General features: G+C 37.9%; 1 protein-coding gene across 1 annotated transcript in view; it reads left to right on the forward strand.

Moving 5' to 3' along the window:
• Positions 1-17,500, forward strand: part of LOC122251594 (uncharacterized) — a 30,105-nt gene that overhangs the window by 11,101 nt on the left and 1,504 nt on the right. Inside the window, exons 2-7 of the mRNA XM_086536371.1 lie at positions 5,435-5,558; positions 5,722-5,904; positions 6,189-6,217; positions 8,160-8,295; positions 10,209-10,417; positions 10,706-10,862. Coding sequence (XP_086392497.1) covers positions 5,486-5,558; positions 5,722-5,904; positions 6,189-6,217; positions 8,160-8,295; positions 10,209-10,417; positions 10,706-10,862 — 787 coding nt within the window. The 5' untranslated portion in view covers positions 5,435-5,485. The remainder of the gene's footprint in view (positions 1-5,434; positions 5,559-5,721; positions 5,905-6,188; positions 6,218-8,159; positions 8,296-10,208; positions 10,418-10,705; positions 10,863-17,500) is intronic.

Here is a 17,500-nt window from a genome sequence, read left to right on the forward strand (position 1 = left end):
CGGGAGAGTGTGTATGTGGTGTGTGAGTGAGTGGTGTTGTGTGGGTGTGAGTGTTGTTTTCTCACACAACTCGATGATGGATGTGAGTTATGAGTGTTAGTGTGTGGTGTGTGTTTTGGTTTTTTGATATCTCATCTTAAGTGTCATATGTTTTTTGTGTGTGTGGTTTGAGTAGTGGTGTGACGAGTGGTGTGTGTGAGTGTGAGATAGATTGTGTTTTAGTGTTTAGTGGTGTTATATCTATAGCGTAGCACTCTACTCTAATATCATAATCAAATACACTATCTGAAAGAGTGTGTGTGTGTGGTGTGTTTGTATTGAGTGGATAGGTGATTGACTTTGTTTGTGTGAGTGTGATGGTTAGTGAGAGATGAGTTAGGTTTTTAGTCTGATGGATGAGTTAGAGATAGTGAGAGGTGATGTGAGTATGTGAGGTGTGTGGAGTGTGTGAGTGTCTGGTTGGTGTGTGTGTGTGTATGTGATAGTGAGTAAGTGTGTTGAGTGATTGTGTGTGAGTGTGTAGTTTGAGGGTGTTGTGAGTGTTTGTGTGTGGTGTAGTTGGATGTTATTATAATATCTGTAGAGGGAGTGAGTGGTGTGTGTGAGGTGGTGTGGTGTGTGTGTGAGGAGTGTGGTGAGTGGGTGTGAGTGTCTGTGTGGGTGATGTTTGTGTGTGTTTTGTGATTGTGTCTGAGAGTGTGGGTGGGTGTGTGGTGTGTGTTTGTGTGTATGTGAGTTAAGTGTTGTGAGTGTTTTTGTGTGTAGTTTGTGAGTTTGAGTGTTTGTGGGGTGGTGTATGTGTGGTTGGTAGTATAGGAGGGTGGGTGGGTTTGTGTTAGGAGTGTGATTGTATGTGTGTGTGTGTGTGTGAGTGTGTGTGTGTTGTGTTTGGGTGTGTTTGTGTGAGTGGTGTGAGTGTGTGAGGTGTGTGTGTGTGTGAGTGTGGGGAGAGTCATTGTGTGGAGTTATATTTGTGATTGATATAGTTATTCGATTTGTTATATAGATAGTTATATTTTTAGTATTTATTTATACATACTCTAACAAACATTGTTGACGGGCGTGTCGAAAACGCGGTGATGATTGTAATCGAATAACATAATAAAAACTTTTCAATCTATTAATCACAAAAAACCAAATAACACATCAACCTCTTTCTTCATCTCAATAACTACACTTCCCTCTTTACTCCCAATATATTTTTCTCATTGCACAGCCACGACTGCACGCACGTCTCTCTTGTATCCCCCCCCCCCCCCACACCCAACCCCCCACTCCCCCTCCTCTCCCCCCCACCAACCTCACCCCCCCCCCCCTTAGCTGAGAGAGAGAGAGAGAGAGAGAGAGAGAGAGAGAGAGAGAGAGAGAGAGAGAGAGAGAGAGAGAGAGAGAGAGAGGAGGAGGAAGAAGAGAGAGTGAGAGATTATACCTTTGCCTTTGTATCATCTTGTTCGCTGTCCAGCAATTTGAGTGAAAAGAGAATTTCACTTGATTTCGATTTTCTGTCAGATTGATATCTACGTATATCTATTCTTAATAAATGCATACTACAAAAACAAGCAATTTAAAAACATGGAATGGGAATAATAGTTCCTAGATGTTATTGCTCCTGCAACGTCCACTTTTATTGCAAAGTACTTTCTTTCACATCATTACTTTTACCAGTGGACTTCTTTTTTTCTAAACTCATCGTTGGATTTCTTCACTATCATCGCCATCCTGCCACTGCCGTCCCCTAATCTTTATGCCCAAAGCAGATCTCATTCTATGGCATTATTATCATCATCCTTTTTTTTTGAGCGAGCGAAAGATTCGGTTCGTCGGCGCACCCGTTTTATCGATCTGAGTGAGACTCTTACTGCTCGCCGCCCTTCGTGGTGTGGCGGAAGAGTTTCGGATTAGATCCTTTTGAACGTCGCGCGTCACCAATGTCGTGATGTAATATAAGGATTTTTATTTCTTGAGATCGGCTCTCGAACGTTATTAGAAAAGTTTCCGTTAGAGCAAAATATAAGAGTGGGAGTTGCTGAGCCAGTAGTAGGAGTCAGCAGTTGCCTCTAGGGAAGGGATGAGGGCGGCTAAAAACTGGTGTAAAAATAATTATCTTAGAAAACTTTTCTGTCTCCTACCTTTTCTCTCTGTTATTAATTAAACTATATACTTTCTGAACAGCGAGATGCTTTGTTTCACTGAAGCCTTGATAAGAAAGATAAAGTCTAGGCGCTCGCTCGGGTTCCTGAGGCCGAGAGGGTTGAGAGGGTCTGAGGTCTAAGAGCAGCCATGTCAATTATTAAAAATGATCAAAATAAGAAGAAGGAGAGGATGAAGAGCGAAGTATGCTTAGAAGTGGAAAGCATAATGGTTCTGTTTAGTGATGGTTATGCTGACTGAACAAATGGGGCGACAGTAATGGTGATAACGAGGATTGTACTAAGGATAATGATGTCAAGAAAAATTGTAAAAATGAGGATGATATTGGGAATGATAATGACATTATTGATGATAACGCCAGTGATGAGAATAAAGAGGATGATGATGATCATCATCATGATAACAATAATGATAATATACAATAGCAGTAACAATAACAATTGCAATAATCTTGATAATAACGATAAGAAATAATAATGGCAATAATGATGATGATATTCATAATGGCAATGATAATAGTATTAAGCAATAACAGTAAAAGTAATTGTAGTGGTAGCAATGATAATAATAAAAATAATAATGATGATGATTACAATGATACTGATAACATAATAATGATGTTAATAGTAATAGTAATGATAATGATGATGTTGATGATAGCATTAGCAATAATGATTTAGATAATGATAATTATAACAATGATGATCACAACAACAACAATAATAACAATAATAGTAATAAGGATAGTAATGATAATGACGAAAATAATAAAAAGGATAATGATAATGAAAATGATAATAATAACAAAATGACAATGATGTAGATAACAACAATAATAATGACAATCATAATAATTTCTATAAGGATAACAGTAGCAACAATAATAACAATAAGGAGAATAATAATAAGAAATGATAATAACAATAATAATGCTAATGATAATGCTAATGATCATTATATTAGAAATGACGATAATGATAGTAACAAAAATGATAATAATGATAATAGAAACAATACTAGTAGTATCGATGATGAAATAGTAATGATAATAATGATTACCATAATGATAATAATCAAGATGACATAATCGAGCAATGACCAGATAACGTCCGGAAGGAAAGTGAGTTGCATTCCAGTTGCAATAAGTGTATTACGATGCCAAAAATGAAAAGATAAATAGATAAATAGATAAATAGATACATACAGAGAGACTGGGAATCGAGATCAGAAAACGTCATTGTTAAGAACTGCAAGGGCATTGAGGAAAGTTCTCGAAACCTGAGATTGATTGTTCTGGCTTGTTCTAGAGGAGACTTTGCCAGGAACTGTGGGGGGAAAGTAGTAATAATAATGGCGATCTGATGATATCAGTCACGATAGTGATGATAATTTTAGTAATGGCAATAATGATAATGATAATAATGATCATTATGATGATAATAATAACAGTGATAATGATGATAATAATAATAACAATGGTGACAATAACAATGTTAAAAATAATAATGATGATGATAAAAAAAGATAATATCAATAGCAGTGATACTAAAGGCAATGATGATAATTTTAATCACAATAATGGTCATGATGATAATTAAATAAGCAATGATGGTAATAATGATCATAGCAACAAAGATGAAGATGAAAATGATGATGATTATGATCATGGCAATAATAAAATACGATGCTTATGGTAAACAGTACAATGGTAATGATACTAATAATCTTTTATTGATAGATTTATCATTGGCAATCTCGCTCACCAAGGCCGTCACCCCATAGCCAATATTAATAAAACCCAAAGGCAAATCAGGCCGCAGCAACCGCCGAAGACCTCGGGCGAGACCCAGAGCAGAATCCCAATGATAAAGCCGGTGATGCAGGTGAGAAGCGACGACAGAAAACAAGAGTGACTGTGAAATTCCAAGTTATCACACTCATAATGTTCTTCGCCGCCGACGTGAGCGGCCATGAACGGGGGAATCTCGGGCTGTGTCGGGTTTAATCTGGCACTCAGGGGATCGCTCGCTTTATATCGCCTTGGAGATACCTCGGTCGGAGCCGGGGTCTTGCTCTCTGGCGAGTCCTCTCATTGATTCAGTTTTTTTAATGTTATTTTACTTGGTTGGGATTTGTTTTATTATTGTTTTATTATACACACACACACACACACGCATATATATATATATATATATATATATATATATATATATATATAGTATATATATATATATATACTTGTATTATATATATATATTTTTTTTTTCTTTTTTTTTGGGGGGGGGTCATTATTTTGATTTTTTTGGGGGGGAGGAATGTACAGTATTTTGGGTAACTTGTTTGTTTTCCCTTCCTTTTTACTTCCTTCGTTTTTCAAAGTTATTTCGTAATGGTTCCAGAGATTACGTCTTCTCTTTACAAACCACTGACTCCTCCTTTCCTCCTCTCTTGGACGGAACGTGTCACGACAACGACTCCCTTTCTGCTTCCATATTCCTTAGCCCTCTCTAACCCCTCGGCGTCTTGAGTCTGCAATGCGCTCATCACTGGCGAATCAAAATCACAAGGCAAGTGGGCTGCAGACACTTAATCTTAAGAACGCTGTGTGTCGCATGGGCGGCTTCCGAGAGGCTCTTCGCTTGAGGGATTTTGGTATTCATCTTCTAATGCTTATATCACTGGATGGAAGCCGCCTTTGGGTTTTGCTGCATTGTTGTTATTTGTTTTCTTATTCACTTTTCTTCTGTGTTGACGCTTTCACCAACTGAGAATATTACCTCCAGACATGAATTGGTAAAACCACAACATATTTATTAATTGAAAAGAGTAAATAGAGCAAGGCATCGATCAAATGTAACCGCTGACATTTAACTGCTAATTAGTGTCCCCGAAAACCTAGTGTGTTATCAATGCAATTACGGATAAAGTTTCTTCACAACAAATGGCTTATTATTCCACATACATTGTGCAGTTCGGGACGTGTCCAGGGCAGTAATTGCGATTCGATACTGTGAAATATATTTAATCCTGAGGAGGAAAAAGCTGACGGGTAGCAAAGAAAGGCCGTAATGAATCAATGATTCTAGAATAAAGATCACAAGGACAGTTTCTAGATCAGATACTGGCCATTCTCTACATGCACTGTTACATAAGCATGCACCTGTACACTGATATGTGAACTAATTCACTTGCATAAGCTAATGCACATGCAGCACAATTTGGTGTCCTCCATAACCCTCCTCCTTCCTCGTGGGAAATCAACACTGTCGCTCCTCCTCCACAGCCTCGACCCAAGCGTGATCTCTCCCCCGTGGCCCGGCGTGCGAGGCGGCCCATGGCGGGGGAGGCGAGCATGCCGGCCGCCCCTCTCGCGCTGGTCCTCGTCCTGGCCTTGGCTGCTGCCCGAGGTGAGGCCCTCTCCCGCCCACTCAGCGGTTAGCAACGCTGACTCTTGTACCTGCAAACGAAAGCACATATGACACATGGTATATAAATGAACACAAAAAAATACATTTCCATAGACGCATTTCTTTAACAAGTATATCACTAGTAAATTTGTTCTTTCCCAAGGATGGGGCCTGCGGCTCTCCAGCGTGGTGGTCCCCCCTGTCGTGGCGTCAGGGTCCAGGGTGGTGCTGACGTGCAGCTACGAGCACAGCGAGGAGCTCCCACAGGCGCTCTACTCAGTCAAGTGGTATCGCGGCGTAGACCAGTTCTACGAGTTCCTTCCCGGGAGGAGTCCGGCCATGAAGGTGTTTTTTTTTGATTTGTTTGTTTTTGTTGTTTGTTCTCGTGGTGTTTTTTGTTTTTTTTGTTTGATGTTTTGGTTTGTTTTGGTGTTTTTTTGGTGTTCTTTTTGTGGTTTTTATTTTTTTTGTTGTTTGTATGTTTTATGTGTTGTTTGTTTTTTTTGTTTGTTTTTGTTGTTTGTTTTTTTTTTAGTTTTTTTTTTGTGTTGTTGATTTGCTTTTATTTTTTTTTTTTTTATTGTTTTGTTTTTTGTATTTTTTGTTTGGGGGGTTGTTTCATATGTTTGTTTTTCCCTATGGAGGACATAGAAGTGGACGTGGGTAGCATTCGTTTATATATGTGTGTGCATAAATACATACATACATATATATATATATATAATATATAGATAAGACCCATTTATATATACATCATACATATATATATACATTATATATATATATAATTTATATATTATATAAATTATTATATCATATGTATACGTATATGTATATCATACCAATCTATATATATATATAAATATATACGTATATATATATATTTATATACACTTAAATAAATATATATATATATATATATATATATTTTTAAATTTATACACTTTATATATACATTATATATTTTATTATTATATATATTAAATTTTTTAAATATATATATATATAATATATATATTAAATATAATATATAGAGAGAGAGAGAGAGAGAGAGAGAGAGAGAAAGAGAGATAAACACACACACACACACCCACACACACAAACACACAAACACACATTAAACACATAACACATACAACACATACACACACACAACACACACTATATATATGTATATGTATGTATATGTATACATATATAGCAATTCTATCGATTATAAGATATATATATATATATATATATATATTATATAAATTTTTATATATCATATTTATTTATATGTATATATATGTATAAATATTATATATATAAATATATATATATATTGGTTATATATATATATATATATATATATATATATATATACATATATATCACACACATTACACACATCATACATATATATGTATATATCATACATATATATATATATAAATATATATATATATATATATATATATTTTTTATATATATATTATTATATATATATATAGAGAGAGAGAGAGAGAGAGAGAGAGAGAGAGAGAGAGAGAGAGAGACAGAGAGAGAGATGGATAGATAGATATACAAATGGATAGATAAATATATATATATATATATATATATATATATATATATATATATATATATATATATATATGTGAAGGATTCAGGCTGAACAGATTGAAAACAAAACAACGAAGAAAAGCACGGGAAAACACACGAATATGCCGAGAGCCTTTTCGCATTTACTACTTCATCAGGGCATGTAAATGCGAAAAGGCCTTCGCCATGTAGATAGAAGACAAACCGAACTAAATTTGGCCTTCTGTCACCATATTTGGTGAGTTGGTATGTATAACCATGATATATATAATATATATATATATTATTATATATATAAGAATATATATCTTATTTATTTTTATATATATATATATACATATGCATATATATATATATATTTTTTTTTATACAACACACACACACACACCACACACACCACTCATATGTATATATATATATATATATATTATATATGATATATATATTATATATATCTATATATATATAATATATATGTATAATATATATATATGTATATATAAAATTTAATGTACCATATATATATATACTATATATATATATATATATATATATCATATATATATATATATATATATAATATATATATATATATATATATATACATATGTATGATATACACAACTCGCCGAATAAGGTGACAGGAGGCTAAATTTATTTCGGTTTGTCTCTCATCTAAGCATATCTACACATAGATGTATTTTCTAGATCTAGATATACTGTTTCTATATGTTTTATATTATATATCTAAATAAACAAAATTACTTTAGGCCCACTCAAAGAGTTAGAACGCACGGAAAAGAAACATTTACCATTTAATTGAATGTTCTTTTTCTATCTTTTTTTTTATTATTATTATTTTTTATTTATTTATGGAGACGGACAAGATATTTTCCCATGAATCACCTAATCTTTCCAATACCAGAGAAATACCATCGTGATCTTTTAATGTATGAACACCTGCAGTACTTACTTGTCCCAAAAAGAGTTGAAAGTTGTCTTGCAACGCTACCGCAGGAGACGCACAGCAACCTGACGAGCGTCGTGCTCGTGGGCGTCACCAGAGGCTCCTCAGGAACCTACCGCTGCGAAGTCCTCGGCGACAAGCCCTACTTCGAGACCGACGACCATGCGCAGAACATGACGGTTGTTGGTGAGTTCTCGTGACTATTCATGCCGAGGGGGAGCAGGACGAAGTGCAAGCATAATTATCATGAAATACTGAATATCTGTATATATGTGAATATATATATATATATATATATATATATATATATATGTACATATACATATACATATGTATATATATATTTATATATATAAATGTATAATAATATATATTATATATATGTACAAATACATATACATATGTATATTTATATTATATAAATATATTTAATATATCGATATATATTATACCTAAGTATATGTATATGTATACATATATATACACACATACATACATACATATATAATATATATATATTTATATATATATATATATATATAAAATGTAATGTATATATATATGTGTGTTTATGTAATTATGATGTATATATAATATATATAAATATATATATAATATATATATAATATTTATATATATATATACATATGTGTATACATATATGTTATATAAACCTATAGGAAAATAGTGAATATATATTGATATATTTAAAATATAAACATATATATACACATATATGCATATATATATATATACATATAATATAATATATATTATATAATATATATATATATAATCTATATATAATGCAAGATATATATTACAAACATATATATACATTATATGCATTATATATATTATATAAATATATATATATATATATATATATAAATATATATATAGAAATAACAACACACACATAAATATAAATATATATATATCATATTTATAATATATATAATATGTAAATATAATACTTTTATGTATAATAAGTATATATACACATATTATATATATATATATATATCTATGAAGTAAAAATATATAACATATATATTTATCTTCAAATAATATAAATTAACTAAATAAATATATATATATATATTCATATATATCTACATATATATATATATATATATATATATATATAAACAATATATATATATAATATAGATATATATATACATAGCATATAGCAAACACATATACCACACATACATAGATATATAAATATATATATATATATAAATAATATATATATATATACTATATGTATAATACATATAATACATACATCTATATATATATATATATATATAAAATATATATATAATATATATATCTATAAATATATAATGAAATATCACATAGATACACCACCAATAACATGCACAACAACAACAACGACAACACGAATGATCATGGTAATGAGGATATTGATAGTGATCATAACATGATTATAACGGTGATGATAGTAATGATAATGATGATAAAATAATTATAGAAGTATTGATAATAGGAACAATGATAATAATAGTGTTGATAAAGATTATAAACATCATTACTATTATTAGTATGATAATTATTATAATGACAATGAATTACAAAGGTGGAAAGAGTAGATATGATAATGATGATAATAATGATACTGGGGATAAGGATGATTATGATAATGATATTAATGATAATCATATAAATGATAATGATAATGATGATAGTAATGATAATGACAGTGATAATAATGTTGGTAGTAATAATGATGATTAGGACAATGAAATAATAGTAATGATAATGATAATCATATCAATAGTAAAAATAACAACTACAATAATAATGATAATGATAATAATAGTAATAATAATAATTACAATACTGATAGTAAAACAACATCAACAATAATGATTATAATTAGTTTTTTTGATAGCAAAACTAAACACGATAGTCATAATATTAAACAGCAATTCCCACAATACTGACAGCAGCAAAATGAAATAGCTTCAACAGCGATCATCATCACATATAGCTCAGCATCAAACCCCTCCCGTGTTTATCCGCCCCCCTCCCCTCCCCCCTCCCTTCCCCCCTCGCCCAACCCACAGACGTGCCGACGTGGGGGCCGCACATCACGGGCGTGTCTCACGGCATGAGGGTCAAGCCCGACGACGTGATCACCGCGCAGTGCGAGGTCGACGCGTCAGACCCGCCGGCGGACTTCACTTGGCTCGTCAACCACAGGGAGCCGACCGCGCGCTTCCACGTGTCGCAGGGCGGCCCGACCACCAAGGCCGATCAGCCGGTGCAGATGTCGGTAGGTTCGGCGGAGTGACCCATGTTGTCAGAGGATGTTTTATGATATTGCTATATTGATTAGATCTGTTGTTAGATAGATAAATAGATAGATGAATAAATAAATAGATTAAAAACATACACATATATGCTATCTATGTGTGTGTGTGTGTGTGTGTGTGTGTTTGTGTGTGTGTGTGTATGTGTGTGTGTGTGTAAAAAGATCACGACAACTATGCACATTCCGGTATCTGCAATCTGAAACGTTGAGCATCTGATCGCAAGGCTTCTCCTCGTGTGCACTCCGTAGGTGCTCGAAATCCTCCCGTCGAAGTCGTTCTTCGAGCGCGGAGCGATGACCATCACCTGCGAAGTGCGAGTGTCGACCGTGTTCCAAAGGGCCGTCAACGTGAGCCTCATCGACGCCAACTGGCCGCAGCCCGCGGGCGTCGGACTCTTCTCTGCAGGTGGGCGGGAGTCCAGCTCGTAGTGCTCTTACTGCTGCTAATACTACTTTTCTGCTATTTCTACTACTACTACTACTATTACTTATTCTCCTACTACTACTACTATTATTACTACTACTACTATTACTTATTCTACTTCTACTACTACTATTATTACTACTACTACTATTACTCCTTCTACTTCTACTACTATTACTTTTACTACTACTACTACCACCACTATTCATTTATTACTACTAATTACTGCTGTTATTACTACTGTTACTAATGCCATCAATGATGTAACTTGTATTACCACAACAAACATTATTATTTCCACTGTTATTACTATAATCACAGTTATTATTGTTGTTATCATTATCATTAGTACAGTGGTGATAATATTAATAGTAATAATAATCATAAAGAATATTTACATAATTGATAATGATGATATTTAATGTAATATTGCAAATATAAGGATAATAGATATTGGTGAAAATATAAATAAAATGATGATGATGATGACGAATTAATTGTTATACTTAAAGCACATCATTGTCATTATAATTATCACACCTATCATTATTATCATCATCAGTGTTGCAGATATCTCTTTATGATTATCGTAATGATCATAGGTATTGTTATCATTGTCATTTACATTAACATTGCTAGTGTTGCCAATATTCTTGTTATCGTTATCATTGTTACTGTTATCATTTCATCCTCATCACAATCCTATCATGATTCTTCATTATATCATTACCATTATTCTCACAGGCATTAAAATTACTATTAACAATGTTAATAACATCATCAACGTTAACAATGCTAATCGGACATGCAACAGGCCAGCAGAAAGGGCGACCCAAGACCCGTAAAAAGATGGGTGAATAAGCAGACAAGCAGAGGGGAAAGTGACGTCCTCTGCAAAAGCTTATTAATGTGAGTGGAGGCGGGAGGGCGTAGCGAGTGGCTGGGAGAGGCAGCACACCGCGGGCCTCGTGACACTCAGGCAATGGATGAGTCCAAAGAGGCCACTCAGAGTAAATTATTATCTGTGGTATGATACCCGAAGTGCAGCTTTTGTCCTTCGGGTGTTCATATAGTATAGACGAGAACACAAAACGCGATAAAAATCACGACAAAAGTCAGAAGTGAAAAGAGGGCATGGAATGCATTTGCTAAAACCTGAGAAGGATACCTGAAGCCCGCCACGTCATCTGTGTTACATAATGATAGTTCAGTCGTTTGCAAACCGCGTTGGTTGTTAGTCTCAGTCGGTGTGGCAGTTTTAGGACTCAACTCTACGATCATTCAGGGATGTTCTCCCCCTTCTATTCACAAACAACTCAAACGCTTATATTAATAAAATAGGTGAGTCTTTTACTGCGTTTAGCATGAACCAAATTCTGTCGGTACAACCGAGGAAAAAAGAAATACGAGAAGTAAAAATTATAAAAAAAAAGAAAAAAAAAGAAGAAGAAACAAAATCCGCGTTCCATCTGCCGCGTGGCGAGGCCGCCGAGAGTGGGTAGAAGGGTGAAGGAGTCGGCAGTGTGGCAGCAGGCAGGGTGAAGGCAAGGACGAGTGTGCTGATGAGAGGTAGCGAGCCCGGCCTGCCCGAACCTCGTGATCGTAAACCAGACTTACGCCAGACGTCTGAGTGACTCCCGCAGGATCCTCTTCGGAAGCGAACTACCCGGATGCTCCAAGGGGATTACAATTAGTTGATAAACTGCTGCAGTTGAGCTCGTCTCTCAATGGTTCATTGGCCGTTGGGGGGATTGGGAAGGGAAAGAGGGCCGCTGGGGTGAAAAAATGTGAGGAAGGAGACAGGGGAAAGGAGTGGGGGAGGAAGCGGGGAAGGGGAGCTGAGGCGGTTGTAAAGCTATCCGTAACTGGAGGATAAAAGGCCGGAAATGTAAGGTAAAGAGAAAGAGTAAGGGAGAAGAGTAAGGGAGAGAAAGAACAGGGCACGCTTGAGGAGAATGAAGCAGTGTTCTCCAAACTTTTTCCATCGCGACCCGTTTGGTTTTATGTATCATCCTTACGGCCCTTTTGTACGTTTATTGTTCACTAGACTGTTTGCACCTCTCGCCATCCGGCATGAAGAATGTTCGTTTTTACATGCGTTTGATATGTAGTATTTTTATGCATATATTTATCGTTCTCTTAGTCAATGTGACGACCCGCTGAATGTTTGCTCGCGCATTCCACATAAAAAAAAACACTAAAAAGGAAAACGGCAATAAGGAAAAATAAGATAAGGAAGAAAACTTTGGTTCCTAAAGAAAGGGATTATGATTTATGTTTCTGTCAGAACAGTTTGTAATTACTGCTCTGACAACGATCTTAACCACCGACATTAACCACTGCTGATTCGACAGTCCTCACTAACGTCAGCAATTAAGCTAATAAAACGTACCGAGCGAGTGATGGTATCCATTTATAGGATAGTCTCTCTTCGCCGTCTTGAAAGCAATCTTTGCCTCTCGAAGACAGAGAATTCAAACGTCACCCATCAAGACCTTTCATAACAAGGCAATGAGCCTGTGAAAAAGGTAAAAAACACCCCACACTGAAAGAATACAGATTAAGAGATATATCAGCAACGATCAGAATAAAAACAAAAACAAAGCACCAATTATGAAGCGATAAAGTCCCCCCCTGAAAAAAAGCACCAGAAAATAAATCCAGCGCCAGGATCATATTCCCCAATACAATAGCGCTGGAGGAAGAAAAAGTGTCTCGTTGCAACATCAAGGAATCCGTCGTTGGCCGAAGTAATGACAGAGCGACTCGTGTGTTCCCGGAGCGAGTGATTCCCCGACTCATCAGTACAGCGGAGCGTCTTGATTCTGAAGAGGGGGGAGGGGGAGGGGGAGAGGAGGCGTCCTGGGCGAGAGGGAGTCGCGAGAACGGCCGGAAGTCACAGCCGGCTCGCTGCCATCTGTTTTAATGACGGACATTAAGGTCTCATTAGTGCAACTGCCGCCTGTCATTAAGTCAGTGACGCTGGATTTACCGGAGGGGAAATATAAGCAAATGTCGGTTGTTCCGAACGCGCGCTCTCTCCTTCCCTCTCCGCGCTCTAATGGCCGTCCTCCGAGCAATGCATCCGTAGATTATGAACAAACATGCACATACACACGGGCACACATATCAAGAGAGCAAAAAAGATAACAAGAAAGAGAAAGAGAAAGAGGCGGAAAACACACATACACTCCCACACACACACAAATATATATATATATATATATACATATATAAATGCATATATATATACATATATATATATACATATATATATATACACACACATACAGATAGATACCCGCAGTATACACTTGCACACAAAGATTTCTTGCACTTAATATGAGGCAAGGAAAGCGGGTCTCGGTGGCAGTCCCGCGCCAGCGCCACCATCCTCTCGCAACCCGAATACAAACTACAATGTCTGCTCAAATTGTGACACGCGAAAAGTGTGAGGAAAGGGAGAATCAAGATCTGTATCCTCGATTTGATCTGCTTTTGCCAATTTCCTGCCTTTTTGGACAAAAAAAAAAACTTTCGTCTAGTGTCCAAGAAGTTCGAGCACGCATGTCGAACCTTGCATCATCAGTTCCTTTTGAAGACTGCTATTGAATTTGGTCCCCAAGGGAAGGAATCAAGGGCGGCGAGGTGCGCCTCCTACCAAGCCAAGCTGTCTGCATGTCCGCGAGGAAATCTTTGTATGTTGTTAGCATTATGCTATTATATCACTGCTGTATCATAACCTATACTGTCAGTATTAATGCTGTATCATCTCTATGTTCATCTTTCCCAATTCATATTGTAAAAATAATTGATATAAAATTAAACCGACCATATAATCCTGAATCCTTTTCCAATAGTTAACAACTTCCGAAACAAGCAACTGTTTAGACGTCGAAAGTACAGACCCTGAGGGTGCTTCGTCTGAGAGACTCGTGAGACACAAATGAAACCCCGAGAGGATCGAGACTTATAGATGTGATTTAGGAAGAGCATCGGATCGTTTCCGCTTTTTGAGATATTAAGGAGTTGCTCTTTCGTGGGATTTATTTGTTTTCAACGATCAGTTCAACTCACAGTTTGCGACCAAATTCCAGGCGACTGTTTTTGACGCAAAACTCGTCCTACTCCAACAGGTATCTCACGGCACTTTATATACATACATAAATATAGAAGGAAACACACACTCGCACACACACAAACACACACACACACACACACACACATATATATATATACATATATATATATATATATATATAGATAGATAGATATATAAATATAAAGAGAGAGAGAGAGAGAGAGAGAGAGAGAGAGAGAGAGAGAGAGAGAGAGAGAGAGAGAGAGAGAGAGAGAGAGAGAGAAAGAAATGAAAGTGGGCGCCAAAGTTACGTAGATTTTATTTTACAAATTGTTTGACCTCCTTGCCTCAAAGCTGTCTTACACAATATTCAATTTTGCTATGCTGTGCCTCCTATAGCGAAAAAAAACCGAGAACATGAAACTTATTCGTCTAAATTGCCGAACTTTCCGACGACCGAGAAAGCTTTAAGATTGCTCCGTCTCTCTGAACACCTGCGATCATGTTGATAGATATATCTGGCAATATCTTTTGTTATGAACTCCCGCTTGATGCGTCTCCCTTCCGTCTTTTATCTCGCCAAGGTCCGCTCTCCCTCGACTGTTTTTCTCATTTTTATTTCTTATTACTCTCTCTCTCTCTTTCTTTCTTTCTCTGTCTGTCTGTCTGTCTCTTTCTCTCCCTTTCCCTCCCTCTCTCTCTCTCCCTCTCCCCCCCCCCCTCTCTCTCTCTCTCTCTCTCTCTCTCTCTCTCTCTCTCATCCCCTTCTTCCATCTCTCTCTCTCTCGTCAGGTCTCTCTCTCCGAGCATCTCTCTCTCTCTCAATACAGTCTCCCTCCCTCCATCATCTTCTTCTCTCCTATTCTCCGTCTCCTCTCCTCTCTCCTCGTCTCACCCTTTCTCCTCTCTCCTTCCTCTTCTCATCCTTCTCTCTCTCCTCTCTCTCGACCTCTCTTCTCTCCTCTCTCTCTCTCTACTCCATCATCACTACCTCATCTCTCTCTCTCTCCTCTCTTCTCTCGTCTCCCACCTCTCTCTCTTCCTCCATCTCTCTGCCTCCAACCTCCTCTCGTCTCTTCCCTTCCTTCCCCTATTCCCTTCCCCTCCCCCTTCCCTCCCCCCCTCTTTTTGTCTTCCTTTCCCTCCCTTCCCCCCCCCCCCTTCCCCCCCCCCTTCCCCCCTACCCCCCCTCCCCCGCCCCCCCCCCAATCCCCCCCCCCCTCCCTCTTCCACCCTTCCCCCCATCCCCCGCCTCCTCCCTTCCCTCCTCCCTCCCCCTCCCCCCTCCCCATCCCTCCCTCCTCGCCCCCCCTTTCCCTTTCCCCCTTATCCCCCTCCCCCCACTATTCTCCCTTCCCTTCCCTCCCTTTTTTCCTTCTCCTTTTCCCCCTCCCCCCCTATTTTTATCCCATTTCTCCCTCCCCCTTCCCCCCCCCCCAACCCTCCCCCTCCCCCCCCCCCCCCTCCCCTTCTCCTCCCCTTTCCTCTCCCTTCCCTCCCCCCCCCTCCCTCCCCCCCCCTTCCCCCCCCCCCTCCCCCCCTCCCCCCCTCTCTTCCTTTCCCCCCCCCTTCCCCTCCCTCCTCCCCTCCTCCCTCCCCTCCCTCCCCCCCTCCCTCCCCCCCCCCCCCTCCCTCCCTCCCCCCCCCTCTCTCCCCCTCCCCCCCCCCCCCCCCCCCCCTCTCTCTCTCTCTCGCCCCCCTCTCTCTCTTTCTCTTCATTCTCTTAACTCGTTCCTCTCTTGCTCTCCATTTCTCTCTTTCTTTTATTCTTTAACCCCCCTCTCTCTTTCTCTCTAGAGAGAGTGAGAGAAGAAAAGAAAGAGCGAAATAGAAAGATAGATAAATAGACAGATAGACAGATAGATAGATAGAAAAAAGAGAGAGAGAAATGGAAAGCAACAGAGAGAGAGAGAGAGAGAGAGAGAGAGAGAGAGAGAGAGAGAGAGAGAGAGAGAGAGAGAGAGAGAGAGAGAGACTGGAAGAAAGGCACAGGGAGAAACAAATGGATTCCCAGAAAGAGAAAGGTGAGAGAGCGAGTGAGGACAGAGAACAGACAAACACCTCCCTCGGCAGACGTAACTCTGGAGAGGAGACTCGGCCAATGTTTGGGTTTCATCAGGGTGGCTTCGTAGTTCCTCCGTCAGGTGCGAAGAGACGACCACTTGGCGGATCCTTGAGAGACGCGCACCGAAGGAATCATACGTCAAAGGGTCGTTCTCGAGACTCTCTATTCTGATTTGTATTCGACATAAAAAAAGAGACAGAAAAATATAGGGGAGGGGAGGAGGGGAAGGAAGGGGAGGGGGAAAGGGTTGTATTCCGAGGTGTTTAATCAGCATAAACAGCAAATTGGATTCGGTCCGAATTTGGAAAACGAAAGTCAGAGGATTCCAATGCAGACAATCAGAAGATCGTAAAAGTTTTATGCGAGCCTGGTGTATGCATGGCGGAGATGATCGAGCCTTATATTGTCTATAAAGCCTCGATATCACACATTCCGTACAGACCTCTCCGGGCAGGGCGCGAGGGGAGCTAGGGG

The sequence above is a fragment of the Penaeus japonicus genome, unplaced genomic scaffold (genome assembly GCF_977035675.1).
Source record: "Penaeus japonicus unplaced genomic scaffold, GWHDUDI00000001_assembly GWHDUDI00000001, whole genome shotgun sequence".
NCBI classification, from domain to species: domain Eukaryota; kingdom Metazoa; phylum Arthropoda; class Malacostraca; order Decapoda; family Penaeidae; genus Penaeus; species Penaeus japonicus.